At 36.9% G+C, this 12,838-nt stretch overlaps 1 protein-coding gene across 3 annotated transcripts in view; it reads right to left on the reverse strand.

The window, feature by feature from the left end:
• eng (endoglin) overlaps positions 1–7,954 on the reverse strand; it is a 42,508-nt gene extending 34,554 nt beyond the window's left edge. Inside the window, exons 1-2 of one of the 3 annotated variants that reach the window (XM_077498092.1) lie at positions 7,807–7,954; positions 6,885–7,021 (exon numbers count right to left, since the gene is read on the reverse strand). In XM_077498092.1, the coding sequence (XP_077354218.1) occupies positions 6,885–6,927 (43 nt within the window). In that variant the 5' untranslated portion in view covers positions 6,928–7,021; positions 7,807–7,954. Of the gene's footprint in view, positions 1–6,884; positions 7,022–7,215; positions 7,329–7,806 lie in introns of those variants that run through there. The other 2 variants (XM_077498094.1, XM_077498093.1) reach the window with 2 other exon arrangements.
• Between the last annotated feature and the right edge of the window lie 4,884 nt (positions 7,955–12,838).

Here is a 12,838-nt window from a genome sequence, read left to right on the forward strand (position 1 = left end):
TTCTACCAAGGTAATTACGGCTACCTAGTAGCACGACCTGAGACGTGCATTTGGAGAGAGGCGCTTAATTGCGGCGTGGCATCTTTTCCAATGAAGTCCAATATTTGAGGCTATGCGGTACTATAGCTCCCTGGTATCACCAAAGATTGATTGTGTAACATAATCATTCATCTGCGTGTTAGATGAACACAAAGACTAAATTAAAAAGTTCCATGCTAATTAAGCGCAACTGAAAGCGGAGACAAATGCCACCGTGTCTGTTTCCAATCGCTGGAGATTGATGTAGCTGCAACAACCGATGCATCATCCCCAACAAGCCAAGATTAGCTTGTTGTTGTGCTTTTTTTTTTTTTTTTTCCATTTTTGACTGATTCTTTCCAGCGGATATGGATGACTTCCAAATTTGAAGGCAGGAACGGAACGAAGGCTGCGATATTTGAATAAAGACGCAAGCCAAGTGGAAACAACAAGGGGAAATGCACAGTGCTTATGAGACGAGAGAGGTTATCACTCTCAGATAGCTCGTTTAATACTCCCGCAACACATTACGAGCTAATTAAAATGTTGCAGCAGTTAGGAGTTTGACTTCCAGTGATGAGGAAAAGTTGGAAATGTTAACGACATCAAGGTTTCCGTATCAGCAGAATCTTAAACGGATTTGCGAGGCAGCTTTCAACCCAAGCCAAACGCAAATGCTACAAAGGTTGTTTGAGTCTAAACCAAACCAAAGGTTCGAGCCAAAGGGAAAATTTAAGAGTTCAAATTGCCATCATCATGAGTGAAGTTACGTGAGACATTTGCATCTGGAAGATGAAGAGGCACAACATCAATCTGTGATTGTGTGCATATAAATAGCAAAGTTAGGCCTGACCACCAATTCATCGAAAAATTAAACAAGTAAGGTTTATCTGCCTTATTTCTGACAATCTGTCCATGAATGATAATTTATGTAATATCACCCGTACAATTTCTCCACCCATCACATCAACTTGACTGGCCGAAACGGTTTTCAAGCAGCAGATCCATTATACTAACTGGCAAAGTGTAATTTAGCTAATTGGTGATGAAGTGCTGCCTCCATGAGTGAAAATACAATACAACATTTCTGAGTGTTCACTGTATGGAGTGGCACCATTCCTTTGACAGAACAGCAGAGTGATTTGAAATATAACGTGATTCTTTATCCTTTGTGCATTTTGACGTCCACATTTTATTAAGATACCTGGGAACATTGTTTTGTTTTTACCTGCATAATATTCAATCATAGTTTTGTCTGATTATAAAAATCTCACTAATGTCTTTCTGGGACGTAAATAAAACACCATTTGTTTTAATCCACTCAGGATTTTCTTATTGCGTCATCACGCGCACATACACATTGTCACACACAGTTATGAAGATGTGATAAGAGATCTCAGGTCTATAAATACAGATTGAGCGGCATGGCACCTGAATCAACAGGAAGACTACCCGCCCAGTGCTCGAATCAAGAGGCTTGCAAACACCTCTTTGGGAATGAGCCTGTTCACAATCTCTCACGAGGATTTAAAATTTCAAAAAAAAAAAAAAAAAAGTCTAGGATTAGGAACATGAACAAGAATGTTGCTCTGTAGTTTTACACTTGATCGCGGTTTTCGAGGGCACATTTTGAAGGTCTTAGTCTTGTCGGGGTCTCGACTTCTAAAAGTCTTGGTCTTGCCTGGCCAGACTTTGGATTTTTGATCAAGACCAGCACTGATCTGGTATTCTTTAAGTTCATTGATGTTATGATAAGGTATAAGAGCAAATACTTTCAAATCAACCAAAACACAATACTCGTATTGTCTGCAATACTTTATGATGTTAGTTTAGAAGTACAAAAAGAAAAGAAAAAGAAAAAAAAAAAAAACGTAAATTTTATACTGTGTTCCGGATGCAACGATTATTTAGACAAATCCAAAGTCTCAATGCTAAATGATTTGGGCGAAGCATATAAAAAATTAAAAAAAATCACAGCACAGTACATCTGCGTAGAGATCATTTTATTCGTGATTAATCTGCCGGGTACATTTAAAGCGCTTACGCTCACCCGCATAGCATTACCCTCATTAATTCACGTCCCGAGTGAATGATTGAGTGAAATTAAGATAAGACTCATCCTTGACGACAAATGAGCTAGCCAGAGCCTTCCACTCTTTTGAGTACTTTAGGTCACTGGTCGGTCAAGACAACCAATGACTTTGCACCCTCAAAAAATCCATCCAAATGTACGTACTTCCTGCGAGAGCCTTTGGGTCTGCCCGTGGGCACAAACGGTCAAGAGATAACAGCGCATAAAATGCCCGGTCTTATCAGCGCAGACAGCAGGCATGTTGACATGGGCACAAGTGGTCGCCATGCTGACGAGGCATTTATCTCGATGACGACTAATGAGCCGTTCAGGCCAAACTGCAGAATAAGAGCACTGGGCCAGACGTCACAATGAGATCCAACGTTTATAGTATTATTTTGAATAGCCCCTCCGTGTGCGTGTGTTGGAAAGCAGGTAACTGTTAAACGCTTCATATGCACGAAACCTTGCCGTTCAACATACCACACAAAAAGAGTGTTTTGCATTTTCTTTGTGCCTTTTCTTGAAAAACTCACTCCAGAAGATTGACTACCGTAGTTTAAAAAACACAAAGATACCAATTTCAGAGACTCATATGCCATCATTATACACATTGCCACATGTCATCAAAGGTTAAAGCAGGTTATGATTATCGGGGTGATTTTGAGCATTTTTCTTTATTAATAAAGTTTAAAAAAAAAAAAAAAAAAAAAAAAAGGTCCAATTAGCTGATGCCTGTATAAGACTATCCTGACTGACCATCTTGTGGTGCGGGAGTATTACAGATTTTTTTTTTTATGATTATTATTATTCTCCCTGGTCTGCTGGGAACATGGTCAGGCTGACAATCGTCGTTTAATATTTATGATGGCAAATCTTTATGCGTGTGTTCACATTGAGTTGGTGTAAGACATGGACTCTGTGATTATGATTTGAAGCACAACAGCCAATTAGGAAGCGACCTGAAGCTTGTGTTGTTATTGGAAACAAAAACAAAAGCAACTAGTTGTGTTGAATGATCGTTTATCACGTCTCACAATTCCCGAGTAAAAATAACGAGGTGAATAGTTTGCTACCACACTGTAGTAACCAGATAAACCATAAATTAGCTTCTTCTATCACTTCTTTTTTGTATTTTCCAGCAGTCTTGATGTCATGTGGCACAATGCCGCCTCACAGAGGTCAGTCTTGGTACTACAACACACATCTGTTTTTGGTCAGCGACTGTGATTGTCTATGGCAATATTGTTGTATGTTGTGTTGGTCATCTGGAGAATTCCACACACATACAAAAAAAACACATTAAGAAAATAAGCGATTATTGGTCAAAAATCTTTTTGAAAAACCAAAATAAAAATAAAAAACACTTGCGGAATGAAATTAAATTGCAATTCATTGTATGTATTGTATTGTATTAATTATGATTATAATTCTGTTGGACTACCTAAATAAAATTGTCTACTCGCCGCTGTGCGAGCTAACACTCTCAGCAGCTTTTGAAACCAGTTTTGACAATTTGGTTCAAATGTGTCCCCATCAGGTCTTCAGAAGCACACGCAATTCTTTTTCTCATTTGTGAGCGCTAATAATAGCCAAGTAGCATTAATGCTAGCCACGCAATGGCTAACAGCTATCGTCTTCGGTCCTTCTTTTTTTTTTTTTTTTTTTTTTTAACCATTTTATTGCTGGTTTATGCACCATTGGTTCTGTGAACATTCGTTAGGTCCACCAGGAGCTTGATTGGCGACGGGCCTTTTGTGACCCATTTTGGTCAATTTTGGCACTCAAAATTCAGCATAAATAAAATAAAAATAAATGATACTATGTTTATTGCGATAGTTAGTGGGAAAAATATATCATCTGGAAAAATCTGTTATCGTGATAGGCCTAACTATGTCTAATATTTATTCCATAATTTTTCTATATTAATATTTGATGACTTTTGTTCATTTCAAGATATTTTTTTTGTTTTTCTTCCCTAACCAATAATTTTGTCCATGAAGTTAGTATTTCTGGCCGGTCAAGAGTAAGCGATTATACATGAAGAATAGAGAAGATTGGCACAGGAGCCTTCTTTGCAGTGCACGGGGAGTTGAAAGAGAGGAAAAGCAAGGCAGGCAGAAATGGATTGTTATTTGGGAGGGGCAAAACACTGAAGGAGATTGAAATCGGTCTGGGCCAGCGACAAGTGGTCGCGTCTGTCTCCCTGCCACCCAGTCTGACGGCCGCCCGGGGCTGGCTCACGCCGCATTAAAACACAGGAAGTGGCCTGTTTTGACTCGCCACGCCACTTTTTCGCATGACATCGGCCTCCTTTCGTCTGAGAAAACCCTCTCGTGTCTCATCATCGCTTTTTATAGTTCCACTTTGTAAAACATAACAGCTTCACATCCAATATACTCAGCAAAAAGGGAAGCCTCCACTTCCTGGATGTCTTATGGTTACTGCTCTCTCAATTTGTACGATCTATTTCCCTATAAAGTCGTTTTAACCACCCCTCCCTTTTTCTCCAGGCGCTGGATAATTCGCTTTTGTAGTTTTCCTTCAGCCCGTGGAGGGATACTCCAGGGTGGGCACGACCACAGCAGGAGGTCCACAAGCTCCAAATGGGATGTTAGCTACAGTACAATAGCATATTCTGCACCATTTCCCTTCTGACAAAATGCTCCGTAGAACTCAATAAATCCTACATTTTAGAATCAATACCTCAGGTCGGTGCAACGACAACTATGTAAATTTAAACTGAAAGTGTCAGTCAAATCTGTGTATCATTAGAAAGAAGAAAATTCCGTCGATTGCGTGGAATTGATTGTTGACTCGCGTCTTGAAGCAATCGATGCAAAATGTGCCGCTTTATTTGGCTGCAAACCCAATCCGACTTGTTATTAATGGAGTTTACACTGGTCAACATTTTAGAAAATGTTTTAATCAGCAATATAACTTTTCTAGACATTTATTTTGCGCTATAAAAATAATAAAAATGCAGCTTGCTCAGAAAAAGTAGTGAAATAGAAGAAAGAAAAATCATTTTAAATTTTAATTCTATGGGGGAAAAATCATTTATGATAACGCCATTTCAAGAAATAATCATCATAAAAAAATTCTCTTCACTCTGTGAATTTGACAGTTGATTGACAAACTTGGAGTGCACTACTTGGCCAACAAAGGTACTGATAAAGAAAAAAAAAAAAAAAAAAAAAAAAAAAAAAAAAAAGTAAAATTAGGGGAAAATAATTTATTAATAACATAAAATTTAAGAAAATTCTTAATTATTTGAAAACATTCAATGAAATGATGAAAGTATAGTTATTATAAAGTAGGGATAGACCGATTATCTGCCGGGCCGATTATCGGTGCCGATATTTGGCAGTTTCACAAATATCGGTATCGGCCTTTTGACCAATCTGACGGCCAATAAAGCGGATATTTTGAACACATTATGATAATTTTTCACCTTCTGCAAAAATCTTTTGAAACTTTTTATGAATCCTGTTGAAAACCCCAAATTTGCTACGTTTACATTCATTTTTTGCACAGTGAAATACAGGAACTTTTCATTCATGGATCTATTTCAATTTCCACTTTATAAATAATGATGCTGACACTGGGAATTCCCTACAAAAAGTAAATAAAAAAAAAAATGTTGAAACTCCCTGCATTTTTTTAAAATATATTTTTTAAACAAAGCTGTCAATATTGTTTAAAATTAAAAGAAAAAGTACTTTTTAATTTTTACACTAATATTTTCTCTTCTACAGCAAATAAATATCGGCTTGAAATATCGGTTATCGTTCTCCTTGACTACTAATAATCGGTATCAGTATCGACCTTGAAAAAGCCATATCGGTCTATCACTATTATAAAGTGCTCAAGTTATGAATGAGACATAAACATTTATGTTCAGATAAAGTGGCAATATTACCAGAATAAGAAAAGTCATACAAAACTAGAGTAACTGCAACAGAGTGGAGTTTTACAAATATATGTTTAAAACACAAACTTAAATGTGTTTACAGTCAAAGAATGTGCAAAAAAAAAAAAAAAAAAAAAAAAAAAAAAAGTTCAAATAATTAAAGTAACTTATTCACTGCCATTGACGGAAAAAGACGTCAAATGATGCATTTTTGCTGGGCTGGCAGTGAATGTGCTAATGGGTTCCGATGGGTTTTGAAGGCTTGGGGTTTCAATATGACTCAGTGGTTATATTTTAATGAAAGCAGGGTATTCAATTGAGTGTCTCAAACCCAATGTTTTGTTCACATATTTAAAACTAAATTCTCTAATTGATTTCCATGGGCTGATAGATGTGATGTGATTGATGGAATTCTGAAGTCTTCTAGTTAAAATATGATGCAGTAGCCTACTACTCATTATTTTATTATTTTTCATGTTATTTTATGTTTTTATTAGGATGGATGGATGATAGATAGATAGATAGATAGATAGATAGATAGATAGAAACTCAAACATAATGTTTTCATCACATACATTATTTGAGACTACAATCGCTCACCCATTGTTATGTGTGGGTGGACGGGATTTTGCAAGTTTGGAGTTAAAACATAATGTACTGTACGAATTACCGTATATTTTAATGAAGGTAGGCCATTAAGTTAAGTGCCTCAATGATAAACAGTATTTTTATTTATTTATTATACATATTTAAAGCGACCATCCCTCACCGACAGCTGATTGATGTGATTTTGCAGGGTTGTAGTTTATTAAATATACGGCACATAGATAGAATTAAATCGTATATTTTGATGAAGGTGGGATATTAAATCAAGAGACTCACCCGAGACAACCATAGCAAGGCAAAGAGAACTGAGCAACTTCATGATGCACTCCGTTTGACGTTTCCAGGAATTTGGATTTGCAGAATTTCGGGGATCTCCTGGAGCTGGACAGGTCAGTTAAATTAACTCTCAGTGCCTGGAAAAGACGAGATTTTGATAGAAATTTTGAAGGACAAAAAAAAACAACAATGGGCTTTATTTACAACAGTAATATTCCGAGGAAATTCAGGGACGAAGAAATATATAATTTTATTACAAAATGAGTCGATTGCACAACTCACACGACAGCTGCACAAAAACAAAGCAGATATCAGGATTTTGCACAATCACCTGGCATCTTCTCCCCGGCTTCCTTGATGCACAATCGGAAACTGGAGGGTTATCGTCTCTAGACTCTGTACTGGGAATGTTTCAGGAAGCGCTTATACGCAAGGCTTTTTGCTTTAAATAAAATCACAATGCGGGATCAGATAAGGAGCAGTAGGCTGACTCCTGTTATGTGATTCACATTGAAGGGGGAAAGGAAGAGTCTTTGTAAACTGTTTGTTCAACTAACTTGTGGAAAACCCAAAGGGGAGTGGGGGGGGCAGCAAAAGTGAGATTGGGCCGTCAAGTGAAAGTTGCGAAAGTGTTGATGATGTTGGCATGTTAGCAACGAGTCCAAGGTTAATATTTATCAATAATACGGCGTTGATATCAAATAAAACCGAATTTGGATGAAATTCAAATTAGAAAGTTAGCGAATATTAGGAAATGCTGGAGGTAAAACTGGAATAAGTTAAATGTGACGAAAGTGGCGTTAAGAGTTCTATTTACAAAAACGAGCTTCAACATGTTAACGAATATGGAAAAACACTCGAATTTGGTCAAAAGGGCTTCATAAAGTTAACAAAGGTAAAACTGTTTTTTTTATAAACGTACCTTCTCAAAGAGGCGTGCGGCGAGTTAAAGGGAAGCGACGGGGGTTTTAGTCCACGCGTAGAGGATGCGGCTTCACTCAGCGTTGTGAGCGAGTCAGACTTGTCCAAAAGTTTGGTCGCTCATCTGGGCGGTGCACTTGGAAGTTGCTACGCCCCCCACGGAGCCTCCCCTGCCGCCGAATATAAACTCAAATGCGGTTGCCCCACAAACTGGTCACACATCCACGCCGCTTCTTCTGTTACTCCAAACAATCCTAAAATGTACCATAAATGTGCTTAATTTAGGTGAATATGAAATAAAATAATATTTCCTGAAATCAGACTCTGTTGCTTGAAATGTGCCTGCGAAAAACAGCTATAGCATCTCCGTTTAACTTAAAAAACAGATTAGTAGCTAAAATCTTTTCTTAAAAATTTAATGAGATTCTAGTGTCAATTTGAATGTCAATTAAAAAAAAAAAATAATAATATTAAACGCTAGAGTAACTGCAACAAATATATGTTTAAAACGCCAACTTAAATGTGTTTACAATAAAAGCATATGCAAAAAAGAATGTATACTACTTGACTCATTGAGCCATTTTAAGCAGTGAAAAGTTAACATTTTGTCTATAATTAATGTGGTAACTTCATTATTTTCATGCACAATTAATACCTTTAAAAAGTAATTTTTCTACTTGCTGTCAACTGATGATGACATCACCTGTGCTGAGGAAATAGGTAACGACCAATCATGGCTCAGTTTACTGACCAAACCCAGAAAACAGGTGAGCCATGATTGGCCGTCACCTACTTCCTCAGTACAGGTGATGTCATCGTCAGTCGACAGCAAGTAGAAAAAATACTTTTTAAAGGTATTAATTGTATATAAAAAATAATAAACTTATCAAATTAATTCTTGATGAAATATTAACCTTTCACTGCTGAAAATTGTTCAATGTCAAGTATCCCTTTAAGTACAAAGTCGCATACTCTGCTACTTGAAAGTTAACAGCTAAAATTAGCTACCAACTTTTTAAGCGTATAACATTAAAGGGGAAAAAAAGGTAGCTATTAACTAAGTTGTGAGAAGTGTGTTGAAATTTGAATGGAGAGTTTGCTAACAGATAGTCACAGGCAGAAACAATACAATAGGCCTACATCGTTTTAACCATGTAAAAGCATTTGCATTGTGGAAATATCATAAATGCCCGGATGTTTGGAATTGTCCATACATGTTAAAACCTTTGAATCACATTAACTCATTCACTGCCAATGACAACTATAGACGTCAAAAATCCAAGCAAACAGCCAGTGTTAATTTTGAAAAAAAATAATAATAATAATAATTAAATTAAATTAAAATTTTAATTAAAAAAAAAAAGAAATTTCAATTTAGTTTTAGTTATAGTCTTCTGACTAAATATAATTAAAGCCTTAGTCATAACTTAGTCACCTGATTGTATTTGAGTTTTAATCCAACCTTTAGTCGACAAAAATAAGGAGCAATTTTAGTCGACTAAATTCTGGAGGTCGAGACCCAGTTTGTGGTCTCAGTAAGACCAAGACCGATCACTGCACGATGGTAGCACTTAGCAATGAAATTGTTGTCATTGTTGTTATTAATAACAATGGGTATTACTAACTATGAATGAAAACAATGAATAAATAAAACTAAATTCAAATTTCTTGTCAAAATTTGCACTGGCTGTTTGCTTGGATTTTTGACGTCTATAGTCGTCATTGGCAGTGAATGAGTTAAACGTTAAGTGGCAAAATCCACACGTTTTTGTCTATCTCATGGGGTGGCCATTTTGCCACTGTTGACTGAAAATGACATCACATTTGCTCATGGCTCAGGTAACGACCAATCGTGACTCAGCTTGCTAATGTCACTTTACCAAATTCACAAAAAAAGGTGAGCCATGATTGGTTGTTATCCGAGCACTGAGCAGCTGTGAAGTCACTTTCAGTCGACGATTTGCAAAATGGCCGCCACCAGAGATAGGTAAAAACGGGCGGATTTTGCTGTTTTTGTTTTTAATTAGGCTAGGGTGTTAGCTTTACCTCCAGTAGGCTTACAATTCACATCTGAAGCAAAAATTAAAACAAAACATTTTTCTTACCCGTTTTGTTTTTGTCAATGAATGTAGTGTGTGCAGGAGGATGACTTGACTCATTGTGTTAGTCGAGATAGGATGTTGTGTCTACTTACAGTCCCCCCCCCCTCACCCTCACCAGTCTGTTTCTGTTTCTGTTAAATGTCATTGTAATGGGAAATGTACCGGAGCAGACTGCCATGTGTGATCAGATAATCATGTCTTGGTGAAGCAGCATGCGGTTCATTGTTTGAGGTTATTCCCGTACATTCTGTTCCAAGTAACCACAAACAATTGTACGTTTGTTATCATGACGCGGCTCCAGAAGTGTGTGTACTGTATATTGCAATAATGTGGTATCCGCCTTAATTAAGGTGGAAATCAGCATTGGGCATCAGCCCTTGTAGACTTTTGCTTGTATGCACATGCGTAGTTTGCTTACACTGCTTCCATTTTTCTCCACCACCCCCCTCCCCTAGCCCACCCCAATATTTCAATAACAGGAAACAATCGGCCGACATCTTTCATCGCAGCTTGACGTCGGTTCCCGCACGGTGCCACCGGGTCTCTGCGGTGCCAGCCGGGCCCGCCACCACGCCACAGGGCATTGAAGGTGAGGGGCAGGGGGTGGCGAGTGCGAGTGTGAGCCAGCTGACTCGTTTCCTTGCGGTCCTCTGAGGGAACATCTGACGCATGCGGGGCTTGACTGCGCATTCTAATAACAGCCGATACAAAATGGAGAGAAATTGCATCTTATTGGGCCTCTGTCAGACATGTATGCCTTTCGTTATTGATCTTAAAATAGCCACAAGAGGGCAGCCAATAGTGGTATCGGCAACCTCCACAAATACCAATACTTTAAAATACAGCTTGTCTCGGCACTGGTACTGGAAATTTCAGTCTTTGTTGAAAATGAATTGAAATGACAAATTATACAGCTTAAATGTTTACTTCACTATATAAGTTGGGGACTGAATAATACACAAGTCAAAGTTTTGAGTTTCCTGAATGACATTCAGCAGGAAAAATAATTCAATAATAATGATTAAATGAATAAAAGTACACTAATATATTAGTGGTTAGTGTGCACAAATAATGTAATTATATACAACATTCATTATAATGTATGTTAACCTTTTAAACATGTCAAATTATAAAAAATAAAATAAAAAAAACTCTCTCTGAGTAAAATTTACTTGTTTTTAGCACTTCTAAAATTAAACACATTAACTGAGTAAATGTTTTTAATTTAATTTGAAATATATTACAAAATTTGCTCTAAACACAGAAGAAAACAAGTCGCACATTAAAATATACCTAATGTTTTTAATTAACTGTGAATACTTGAAAAAAAAAATAGTAAATATATTTTATGAAACTAAGGTAATATCTACAAGGGCAAAAAAATATATATTTTTTTCAGTTCAGGAATGTTCACGGTACAGTTTGATATAAACACCATTGATATTATATCATCATCATATGATAATGCTATATGAACAACTGAAGATGAAAATTAATCCCCGGCTCATGGGTATGACATTGGCATTAACACAGCTAAAGTGGTTTGCCCAGATGGTCAACCCAGAGGGTTGATAATGTTTGTGCTGTTGTTATGGTCCATCTTGTCCGGCTCTCAACATCGAAAATGACGGCTTGCCCTTTTTCTGTAAAGCGCTTTGTGACAGCTAAGGCTGTTTGAAAGAGCTATTTAAATAAAGATGACTTGACTTAATAAATAAATGTCTGAATTTAATTCAATTCTGTATTATATTTAAATGTTTTTATATCAAGGTGAAAAAATAAATTAATTTTGCTTCAAATATTGCTATGTCAAGGTGAGTCGATTTTGCTTCAGATTATGTATTAATATTGCATTACATTGAAAATTTAAAATACATTTTGTATGTATCAAGGTACAGGGTGAATTACTTTTAAAATCAACTTTTTTCAAGGTGGAAAAACTCTTAATTTTGCTTGAAATTGCATATTAAACTAAATCTGTTATATTGAAAACATGACCAATTTAATTTAACATTTAGTACAAAACTTTTTTTGACAACTTAAAAATGCATAAAAATTAAAATATTTTAGCTTGTTTATATTTTATCGCCGTAATTATAATTTCGCTTTATGGTAGAAACAAAAATATTATATAGTGCCACAAGGGGGCGTTAAAGCACGGGTGACGATGAAGCCGGTCTCCGTTTTACAGTTAAATTTGCATGTCTGGAATGCTCTCAATGTGTCATCCACGTGCAACACTTCCTACCCCATTGTCAATTTTAGCGGCGTACGTGATTTATCGCATGGCCCCCTTGTCTTTTGTCCACATATTTACTTTTTTTTTTTTTTTAAATCAGCGGCATTCCACGCATGACTTTAGTTGTGAAAGTGCTTACAGACGTCTTTTCTTGTCTGGACTTTCCGACAAGGATGCATCCTGTGCACACCCCACACACAGAGATTTCTTTCCTCCTCCTCATCCCGACAGTCTCCTTGGAGGATAGTCCGGATACCTGCTGGAAGTGTGCGTGTTATGAACTGTTGACTTGATGGCAAAGTTGCAGCAACAAACACAAACCGTGATGTCCGACATCCTGTTGTGTCTCTGATATTTCTGAAGAGGAGCACTTCCTGTTCCCTTGAGTCATTTGAAGACTTGATGCCACAAGGAACCATAAATCATATTGTGGAAAAATGACCATTTACAGCCTCCTCTGGCATACTACCAAGATCATAGGGCAACCAAACTGCAGTAAAACACAAAGAAGTAATCAAAGCTACACTTGCAAAATCAAGACGAAATGGTCGCCTTTGTAAATATTGAAAAACCTTCAAATGTATGATCATTTTCCAAGCAAATCGAGTAGGTAAAATCTCTTAACACAGCCCGTACTATGGATATCAATAATGTGTGCACCCCGCTTAAATATTAAACTACAAAGCCATCAA

This window comes from Festucalex cinctus, chromosome 15, assembly GCF_051991245.1.
Source record: "Festucalex cinctus isolate MCC-2025b chromosome 15, RoL_Fcin_1.0, whole genome shotgun sequence".
NCBI lineage: Eukaryota > Metazoa > Chordata > Actinopteri > Syngnathiformes > Syngnathidae > Festucalex > Festucalex cinctus.